This window comes from Littorina saxatilis, linkage group LG1, assembly GCF_037325665.1.
Source record: "Littorina saxatilis isolate snail1 linkage group LG1, US_GU_Lsax_2.0, whole genome shotgun sequence".
Classification (NCBI taxonomy): Eukaryota; Metazoa; Mollusca; class Gastropoda; order Littorinimorpha; family Littorinidae; genus Littorina; species Littorina saxatilis.
Genome location: NC_090245.1, coordinates 68,297,493 through 68,308,900, shown reverse-complemented (window position 1 = coordinate 68,308,900; position 11,408 = coordinate 68,297,493). Strand labels below are relative to the sequence as shown.

The 11,408-nt window shown below is 42.5% G+C and overlaps 1 protein-coding gene across 1 annotated transcript in view; it reads left to right on the top strand.

Moving 5' to 3' along the window:
• The window catches only part of LOC138950706 (uncharacterized), a 134,967-nt gene extending 133,191 nt beyond the window's left edge, over positions 1-1,776 (top strand). Inside the window, exon 3 of the mRNA XM_070322429.1 lies at positions 1,720-1,776. Coding sequence (XP_070178530.1) covers positions 1,720-1,776 — 57 coding nt within the window. The remainder of the gene's footprint in view (positions 1-1,719) is intronic.
• Positions 1,777-11,408: the final 9,632 nt, after the last annotated feature.

Below are 11,408 nucleotides of genomic sequence, written 5' to 3'. Positions count from 1 at the left end.
TTGGCGTTATTTTTGACTTTAAACAAAGATAACTTCAAAACCGTTCAAGTCAGACACACGAAATTATGTCCACTATCTCTTCGCACATTCATCCACACACACACCAATTTTCAGCAGACACACGTTTTTAGAAACATTTTTATTGTAAAACAAAGTCGTCTTCTGTTCTGTGAGCACCTTTTGGCACTTAGTCATATATATACGGCTTCTCTGTGTGTGTGTTTGTGTGTGTGTGTGTGTGTGTGTGTGTGTGTGTGTGTGTGTGTGTGTGTATGTGTGTGTGTGTGTGTGTGTGTGTGTGGGCAACACCTGTGGATTGTAGAGTTCTGTTTGTGATGTGGTCTGGCGGCTTTGGTGTGTCTGTATGTTCAGGCCTTCCTTTGAGAAGCCATAACAGTTATTCTCAATCCCGTTTGAGTGGACTTCGCCTTCAAAGGTGATTGTGGTGTTTCGGCACTCGGTTACATTTGGCGTCGTCGACAGCGATGGGACTCGACATGAAATGTTCAGGCCACTGAATCATTTTCGTGCTGTTCCCATTCCACCTGGGAGGGACCTAACCTTGGCGGGTCCATGGTTCGGAACTTTGGGGACAAAGTTCATTCAAAGGGGGTCGAGTGTGACAGGGAGACTACCGTCGCCCTTCACAACAGACTCTGCAGAGTTGTTCGCCTTAGAAGTTGTGGGCTTTCCTTGCATGTACCCGTAAGTTGTCGTCACTGTAAAAGTGCAAAGGTCGAATCTATTTATCGAAAAATCCACTGTCATCTATCTCTATATATTTATATATATAGATAGATATATACGGCTTCTGTGTGTGTGTGTGTGTGTGTGTGTGTGTGTGTGTGTGTGTGTGTGCGCGTGTGTGTGTGTGTGTGTGTGTGTGTGAGTGTGTGGAGGCAACACCTGTGGATTGTAGAGTTCTGTTTGTGATGGGGTCTGGCGGCTTTTGTCTTTCTGTATGTTCTGGCCTTTGAGAAGCCATAACAGTTAAGATAGGGCTTAGAAATAAGCTCTAAAATTCTCAATCCCGTTTGAGAGGACTTCGCCTTCAAAGGTGATTGTGGTGAACCGCCACGCTGTCTGTCTGGCGATTCACCCCGGCGAAGCCGGGTATTCCTCTAGTACATACATACATACATACATACATGCCTGGCAATTATAGCTAAGTATGTACATAGCCGTGAGCTTAGAAAGAGAGAGAGAGATAGAGAGAGGGTGGGGATGAAGGGGGTAGCTATCTCAGTTTACTATTGAAGTATTGTATAGTCATCGGGCTACGGGTGTGAATCTGGGCCGGGCCATGTCTTTGTGTGTATGACCAGATGTGAATGCTTGTCCAGTAAGTCCAGTAAGCCTAACACATCTCATCATAACATCAAATCATCATCGATTCAATTTCGATCTATTTGGAACCTGGTCACAAATGGCTGATCATTAATCGATTTTGTTTCCAACGTTTTTCGAACCTGGTTACACACGCACGCACGCACGCTCGCTCGCGGCTCGCACACACACACACACACACACACACACACGCATGCATGCACGCACGCACGCACGCACGCACGCATTGGGAGGCAGCGACCCGACATTTCCAGCGAAAGAATAATAATGTATTGAGAAAAAAAAACACGAAAAGAGCTCATGACAATGAAAGGTATGTGTGCATGTACACAAACAGTATCAGTGACGGATTTTCTCTCTTGCCTTGAACAGTCCTACGACGATCCGCATGAGGACGACGATGATGATGAAGAGGTGATGGCTGTTTGAAATGTTGCATTGTCCAGTGATGTCTTTTCAATTTCTTTTTCTTTAAACCTCCGAATGCATCGCTTTACATACCGGAAACGTGTGTGTGTGTGTGTGGTGTGTGTGTGTGTGAGAGAGAGAGAGAGAGAGAGAGAGAGAGAGAGAGAGAGAGAGAGAGAGAGAGAGAGAGAGAGATTCTGCATAAAATCTTTGTTAATCGGTGGTTGAATTTAGAAGTCGTAGAACATCATTCCAGAGTATTCTTGCGTGCATGATTCCGTCTCTGCATGCGTTAATGGCACGTGTTTTGGTTGATCTGTTTCTGCAGTGGTTTGCCGTGCTTGTGCATGATCGGTAATAATAACTTATAAGTAATAAATACGAGTGTTGATCGGGTTCAAATCCTATCCTAGTTTCAGCGTCTGATTGCTTATGTTCCTTGCTGTCTCATCTGACAACAGGAGCTAACATCCCGAAGCATGTGGCTCGCGACTGCTTCCCGAGAGGATTGGTCTGACGAGAGTGATGAAGGGTCTCAAGTGAGCGGCAAGGTGCGACGTTGTGTGTGTCAGTGTGTGTATGTGTGCGAGGTAGAACTCTCTCTCTCTCTCTCTCTCTCTCTCTCTCTGACTCTCTCTCCCTCTCTCTCTCTCCCTCTCACTTTCTCTCTCTCACTCTCTCTTTCTCTCTCTCTCTCTCTCTCTCTCTCTCTCTCTCTCTCTCTCTCTCTGTTTTTGTCACGATGTCAGAGTCAGTGTGTACGTGCGTGCGTGTGAGTGTGTTAGACACGTCACAAGCATGTAGACATTTGGGGGCTCAACCAGATGAGGCGGTATTTCACATCCCTGAGACTGCAATCAATGTAACTTAATCTTTAACGGAGAGCCAATAAGGACTTATTTCCGCTGTGGGATTGCGGTTCGCAGAGAGACGCATCAAAAACAAGACTACTGTTTACTCGCCTGTAATTTTAACTCTTATACACACGCGCACACACACACACACACACAAAAGAAATGCAACTCCCTATTTTGAGCGCCTCTGACCTTTCTTGGCCTCGGTCTGTACCGCAGGAGCATAATCATAGTGGCCCATGGTCTCGATACCCATGCTCATCAGTGCAATGTCCATGGTATTTAAACTGTCGTCGTTATTGATTCACAACGATGGTTTGCCATTTGTATTTAAAGAGTCAGAAATTCTTTCAGCATCAGAGTCCCGATTCAGATTATCTTCATATTGGTCCAGTCACGCGGCTGGCAGGTATGCATACGTTGAGCAGACGAAACACGTTGCAATGCTTTTAGTGGTAAGAAAGTGGGAAGAAGCGAAACATACGTAAATACGCCGAACGTGAAGAAGTATTGTATATTGCTATTTCATATGTTACGTGGATTTCCATTGGTCAATTGGGCAAAATTGAGCTCAGTGCAAAAGTGATATCGACGACACTTCCGTCTATCAGTTTTGATATCGACGACCTCTTTATTGCTTCCCCACTTCAAAAACAAAAACACCTAAATTTAAAAACAAACAAAAATATATGAAAATGTAATTATCCCAGAATTTAGTTGAGCAAGTGACTAAAGACTTTTTGAAAGAAAAGACATTTTGAAATACTGAAAAGTACAAGAAAAGCGTGAACAAAAAGAAATAATAATCAGAGGGAGGGATATGGAACTGCCAAAACTGAGACAAATACTTTTGTAATTTCTTTACAGTAAATACAAAATGTCCAGAGAATTAGCAATATATCTAACATTGACTGACTGTGTGATGATATCTTCTGCTATTGGTCTGTTTCGACAGTGATATCAAAATCTCGACCTCCGGTCTCGATTTTGATATCACTGTCTCAACAGACCATAGCAGAAGATATCGTCACACAGTCCATCAATATTGGGTAATACAATGATTAGGTTAGAATGGCGTTTTAAATTTGAATAGTAGAACGTCAGAACACCAGTGTTAAGGAAGTCGTGTTGTCTGATGTCACTTTTCCAAACCCCCAACCGAACAGTGTATCTCTTGGAACCATTTGTTGTTGTTGTTGTTGTTGTTGTTGTTGTTGTTGTTGTTGTTGTTGTCATCGTCGTTGTTGTGATAGTTGTTGTTCTTCTTCTTCTTGCTGCCGCCATCGTCGTCGTTGTTGCTGTTGTTGTTGTTGCCATCGTCGTTGTTGTTGCTGTTGTTGTTGCGAGGAATGGATTCTTATTCCATTTGGCAGACGTGGTCCATCGCTGTCGTGTAAAGACATCATTGTAGGCGCCTGTGACAGGGTCACACCCGAGCCTCAGCACACACGCGTCAATTGACGAGCGTAGTGTGGCCTCAGAGCTTCATCCCCCACTCTGAGCACTAGTATTGGCAGAGGGCATCGCCGGCATCAGTGCTGAGCTAGGGTGGTTTAAGGACACCACAACAAAACTGGCAACTGAACAATCGCAGGCCCAATGTTGATATCAAGGGTTTGTGGTATACTCACCTGAGTTGCTTCGATGTCAAAGAAAGAAAATGTTGATTCGTATGGGTATAGTCTCTCTCTCTCTCTCTCTCTCTCTCTCTCTCTCTCTCTCTCTCTCTCTCTCTCTCTCTCTCTCTCTCTCTCTCTCTCTCTCTCTCTCTCTCTCTCTCTCTCTCTCTCTCTCTCTCTCTCTCTCTCTCTCTCTCTCTCTCTCTCTCTCTCTCTCTCTCTCTCTCTCTCTCTCTCTCTCTCTCTCTCTCTCTCTCTCTCTCTCTCTCTCTCTCTCTCTCTCTCTCTCTCTCTCTCAGTGCTTGGGCCGATCTTGTTCTGTCTGTATATCAATGATCTGCCACTGCACATTTCTGACAGTAATGTAAGAAGTGATTTTTTTGCTGACGATTCGTCTCTTCACTCAAGTGGAAAGTCTGTTACAGTAATAGAGTCCTCCCTTCAAACAGCTTTAAACGATGTAAATAACTGGTGTAGTGCTAATGCTATGCTTGTCCATCCAATAAAAACTAAAAGTATGGTAATTGCAACCAGACAAAAACATCAGATTTCTCCACTCAAACTAAATCTTACTATTGGTACGCAATCAATTGAAGAAGTTCAACAGCATCGCGTTTTAGGGGTAATTCTTGATTGTGAATTCAAGTGGCAGGCACAAATACAGCATATTTGCAAGAAAGTAGCCAAGAACGTTTTCCTCCTATCCAAGTTAAAGCAATATACCGACAGAAGGACTCTGGAAATGTTCCACCATGCTCATGTAATGCCTCACATTAATTATGTTTCGACGCTCTGGGATGGCAGCAGTGATGTCCACTTGAAAAAGTTAGACTCTCTCTATCGTCGCTCGGCCAAACTCATCGTAAAGGATAATGCCTCAACAGATATGAAATTAAAAATGCTTAACTTTCTTCCACTGGAAAAGCATCTCAAGTTAAACAAAGCCATTTTCATGCATAAATTGTATCACGGTAAAGTGCCGATTTACATTACATCATTATTTAATAAAGCTACCCACAGATATGGGTCGGTCAACTTGATCCCACCAATTCCACGAATTGACCTGTATAAAACCAGTCTTGCTTTTTCGGGTACTTCAGTTTGGAATTCACTTCCATCATCCTTTAAGCACCTAAAGTCATTAAAAAGTTTTTAAAAATGTGTAAAAAACCACTTAATGTCTGAGTAGTTTAACGCCTTTTGACTTACCAAACTTAGTATTACGTCAAAAATATGCTGTGCATTGTATATTCTGAACATATTTTTGTTACTCTATTGCTACATGTTCGATTGCCACCAGCTTGTATATATAATTACCTGCATAGTATGCATTTGATTTTATGAATAACCACATATGTATGATCTTCATGCCTCATCTTTATCATCATCATCATCATTATCATCATCATTATCGTCATCATCATCATCATCGTCATCTTTATTATCACGTTTTCCGACCTCCTATTGTTGGTTAACTTTTTAACTTTTTAATTTTTTATTTTTTTTATTATTTTTTATTATATAATTGTGTGTCTATGCGTCCCAAGGACAGATTGTAAGAAAAGGCGTAGCCTTAAATCTAAATCCTTGTAAAATAAAGTTCAATTCAATTCAATTCAATTCTCTCTCTCTCTCTCTCTCTCTCTCTCTCTCTCTCTCTCTCTCTGTCTCTCTCTCTCTCACTCTCTCTCTCTCTCTCTCTCTCTCTCTCTGTTTATGTCACGATATCAGAATCAATTCAAACGGAAAGCTATACCCTGTAATGAGCACTTGTTCTCCTCACTACGAGTATGAGCCACTGCAAAATAATTGTTCGGTTCTTTTGCGAACCGCCAATTGCGATTTCCGGAAATAACTCCGTCGGGTTTGTATGGGTTGTGAAAGAGTGAATGCACTTGCTTTTCTCTAACAAGTATTCACACGTGCTCCTGTCCACGTGTTTCCGACACACCCCTCGCTAGTCATTGGCCCCTCCAATGTTTGTCCGAGTAAAAACAAGGGCATTCACTCTTTCACAACCCATGCAAACCCGACAGAGTTATGTTCGGAATTCGTCTATTCTGACATATTACATGCCGGTTTTTGTTGTCGTCTTGTTGCGTTCGCACGGTATGCATGTCTAAACCTTCCTGGTCTTGGCGACGGAAATTAAGGAGGAAAGTAGTAAGCCTGACCCAAGGCCCGTAAGAAAATACGCGCAGATCTGATCGTTAATAGCCGTTGGTGATGGAAGATGCTGTTAGGGAAGGGCTGTGATTGCTTTTTACATTTAGTCAAGTTTTGACTAAATGTTTTAACATAGAGGGGGGAATCGAGACGAGGGTCGTGGTGTATGTGTGTGTGTGTGTGTGTGTGTGTGTGTGTGTGTGTGTGTGTGTGTGTGTGTGTGTGTGTGTGTGTGTGGTGTGTGTGTGTGTGTGTGTGTGTAGAGCGATTTAGAGTAAACTACTGGACCGATCTTTATGAAATTTGACATGAGAGTTCCTGGGAATGATATCCCCGGATGGTTTTTTCATTTTTTTCGATAAATACCTTTGATGACGTCATATCCGGCATTTTGTAAAAGTTGAGGCGGCACTGTCACACCCTCATTTTGTAATCAAATTGATTGAAATTTTGGCCAAGCAATCTTCGACGAAGGCCGGACTTTGGTATTGCATTTCAGCTTGGAGGCTTAAAAATTAATTAATGACTTTGGTCATTAAAAATTTGAAAATTTTAATTAAAAGTATTTTTTTATAAAACGATCCAAAATTACAATTATCGTATTCTTCATCATTTTCTGATTCCAAAAACATATAAATATGTTATATTCGGATTAAAAAAAAACTCTGAAAATTAAAAATATAAAAATTATGATTAAAATTTAATTTCCGAAATCGATTTAAAAACAATTTCATCTTATTCCTTGTCCGTTCCTGATTCCAAAAACATATAGATATCATATGTTTGGATTAAAAACACGTTCAGAGAGTTAAAAAGAATAGATATATAGAAAAGCGTGCTATCCTCCTCAGCGCAACCGCTACCGCGCTTTTCTGGATTGTTAATTTCACTGCCTTTGCCACGAGCGGTGGACAGACGATGCTACGAGTGTACGGTCTTGCGGAAAAAATGCAATGCGTTCAGTTTCATTCTGTGAGTTCGACTGAGCTTGACTAAATGTTGTATTTTCGCCTTACGCGACTTGTTTTTTGTCTCTCCTGTGTTTGCATCTGTGAGTGAGCCACTGCCACTGCTGAAGGAAGAGATGGACGATCTCCGTTACATCTGACCATTGATGACTCAAACAAAAGGCCAATTTAAAAACTTGTTAAAACAGAAATGCGATCAAATAATGATGTGATTGAAGGACATATGACTTGTCTGGTGGATACTTTGACTGTTATAGTAAGATCCAATCGGACGCATTCACTGTTCGAAACAAACTGTGAGAACTAATTTACCTTTCAGAGAAATGGTTATACATTTCGCCAAAGGACATCTGTCGGTGCATGTGTCACGTTTTAAATGAATTCTGGGATCGTTGTATAATTTGATAGTTCATTGACCGGCGTGGTTGTGGTTTTCAATTGTAAACTATTTTCTAGTACCATGTATTAATTGTCTGGACATGATGTGTTTAGCCCGAGACATTCTTGTGTCCATGGTTGCGGTGCGATCATCATGCTCGCGATCGCAGGAAAGTATAGCACGCGAGAAGACAGTTAACACCCACAGAATTGAATTGGAGTAAATCACATCAGCAAAGCTGTCAGGACGAATGTTTTCAGTGACTGGCGGCATAGACAACGGCAGTGGCAAGACCACAACAGGTAGGCTGTGTGCGCGTGGCTCAAGAATTACTTTGTATGCATTGACGAGTTCCAGTTACTGCAGAATTCTCTACGTGTCGTGACGTGAAGAGGTACAGTGTTAATTGAATTCCTGCGTATCTGACATCTTTTTGAATCTACAACCTTGGTCGTTGTTTTGTTAACCGATATCGTCTGAAAAACAAGCACAACACAATACGTCACAGCAACGGCAGTCCGAGTCGTAACATTAGCTTTCTTCGGATACTGACAAAATTGTGTCGGGTGCAATCAGAACCAGTAGGACTGACCGGTGGATTATTTCTTTGCGGTTATGTTGCCGTGAAAACTGCTAAAATATCGGAATTAACGCGAAGATTGGTGAAATAGCTGTGCTTGTTTTTTGTTTGTTTAGTTTTTTGTTTGTAGGATGCTGATGACTGGAACTGCATGCCATGACATGAGGACACGCACCATAATATTATGTTGAATACATTTCGTGGCTTATTCAGGCAGAGTACTCCATGTCGAAGACTCAATGTATTTATTGGCTGGATGCCCGATGCAGCTAGCGGTCGATTGTTAAATTGGCGGGGAAGACCGTCACTAGCAAACTAATCGTAAGCTGTTTAAGTACAAGTGGTTAAAACAGTTTTATAGATTACTTGAAAAGTAGTAATCTGAAGGAAAAACCATAACAGATCGTTGCGATGCATTTAAAAAGCTAGAGTTAAAATTACCTGCGAGTCTACTACAGAATGCCCATGCTTGAAGTGTCTAGATGCCAAATGTCCTGTTCATGTTTGGCTTTACTATTTCTCCATCTTTTCTTGATCTTTTCACTTTCTCTTCTGACACTGTCGGTACAAGGAGTTTCCAGCTTGCCATCTGCTCATCTTGGGAAGTGAACTTTAATAGCTAACACAGTATCAACAGGTTAGCGGGAGACCTTCTACTGCGATTTTTCTTTGAAATAAGCACATGAACAAACTGGGGAATCTTGTTCTCTTGGCTTCTGTCCTGCTTTCCTTTCCCCTCCCGTGCCTTACAAAACTTGAAGCCAGACTACTCTTTTGAAGAGATTGCTTTCTGTTGTAATTTTAAATGAAACATTTACTTGTACTTCGACCTCTTGATCTTTGAAGCGGACAGAGAAACAGATAATTACTAAGAGGCAATCAACGGGAAAAGAACTTTGCTCAGTTACAGCATTGTCTCTTCGATCTCAATATGACGAGAGTCAAAGACAAAAGGAATGACACAGAAAGCCGAAAGTTAAACACGGCCGGACATGACTCTTTACTTTGTTTTCACACGAGTGGCAGGCGTCCTATTTTAGTGTTGGAAAGAGGTGACTGATGCTTTTTTTTGCAAGCTGTGTCTTGCCGCTGATTTGGATTTATTGCACGCGTGACGGTCTTGGAGACACGAAACCGTTGTAAGGAAACGCAATTGTTTCTTCCTTTCTTTTGTTGTTGCCCGCAGCTTGGTCGGTATTGGGTATTGACAGTGGTGACCATGACGGTGTCATGGTAATGCAGATATATTGCATGGGCTTAGCGCCGAGAGGGGGAAGCTGAAGAGGGACGGGAACAGGTTCCAAACCTGGCGAGTCCGGTTCCACAGTCTAATTGCTCCTACACATTGGTGAACTGAGAAACTCAAAATAAAACGACGCGTATTTCTCCGTACGCTGTCACCTTGTACGTAGAGGATGTATTCAAACCAGGGTTCGAAGACAGTTCGCGAAAGGGGGTCGAGATTCTAATTGCTCCTGCAATGCTACACTGCAAATTGAAGTGTTTCATTTTTGAACACATTTTTTTTAACCTGTTGTGAACACTGTGTGGGTTACTATATAATTCTACCAGCAAAAGTAGCACACATGGTGAACATTACCGAATTTGGATTGGCCTAGTGGTAAGGCGTCCGCCCCGTGATCGGGAGGTCGTGGGTTCGAACCCCGGCCGGGTCATACCTAAGACTTTAAAATTGGCAATCTAGTGGCTGCTCCGCCTGGCGTCTGGCATTATGGGGTTAGTGCTAGGACTAGTTGGTCCGGTGTCAGAATAATGTGACTGGATGAGACATGAAGCCTGTGCTGCGACTTCTGTCTTGTGTGTGGCGCACGTTATATGTCAAAGCAGCACCGCCCTGATATGGCCCTTCGTGGTCGGCTGGGCGTTAAACAAACAAACAAACGTTATATGTCAAAGCAGCACCGCCCTGATATGGCCCTTCGTGGTCGGCTGGGCGTTAAGCAAACAAACAAACAAAAATGGTGAACATTAAATAGAGTCTACAATGTTTGCTACTTTTGCTAGTAGAATTGTATAGTATCTCACACAGTGTTCACAACTGGTTTCTAAAATTGTGTTCAAAAGTGGAACACTTCAGTTAAGCTGGGGTCACACTGTTGCGATTCAATCGTAAGATTTGTTCCTACGAGCCGATCGCCGATTGACTCGTACACATTTACCCGTCTCTTACAAAGGATTGTGTTGAGGCCAGGAGGATGTGTTGTCTTAACTGTACTTTTGGCAGAGTGTTTTATTAATCTAGTGTGTCGTTAGGGTCTTCTTCTCTTCGCTGGCGATGATGTGCCCGGGGCCGAGGTCAGTTTGGGCTGGTTGTGTTGTGATGGGGTCATATTCTTTGTCTTTGTGCACCTCTGGGACACACTGCAGCATGAATAAATAAATTAGTCAGCATGCTGTGATTATTGTTATCAGTGGACAGTTTCTGAGTGTCAACCACATGCTCTGAATCACAAACTGTTTGATGTGTACTTTGCACATTCGACTTTGCCTCGGCTAACCTTTTCTTTACGTTTTAGCATGACGGATTATACAGAATCAGATATATTAGGAAGTACGTTTTACAGTGGTAAAATAGTCAGTAACGTGTACCCTTACCCCCCCCCCCCCCCCCCCCCTCCCAACCTCTCCACGCCGCAAACATTTTCTGTGTGTGTGTTCTTTGCTGCAACACATCCCCGCCCCCCATCCCTTTGCTTCCGTCCCCACCACCCTTCCAGGACTATTTCTCCCATGTCCTGTTTAATTTGTGAATTGAAAGGGTAGGCATGTGACTGTGTTGGTGTTTTCCCTTCACTTTGATGTCTGTCGGGTATTGATTTTTACATTTAGTCAAGTTTTGACTAAATGTTTTAACGTAGAGGGGGGAATCGAGACGAGGGTCGTGGTGTATGTGCGTGTGTGTGTGTGTGTGTCTATCTGTGTGTGTGTAGAGCGATTCAGACTAAACTACTGGACCGGTCTTTATGAAATTTGACATGAGAGTTCCTGGGTATGATATCCTCAGACGTTTTTTTCATTTTTTTGATAAATGTCTTTGATGACGTCATATCCGGCTTTTCGTGAAAG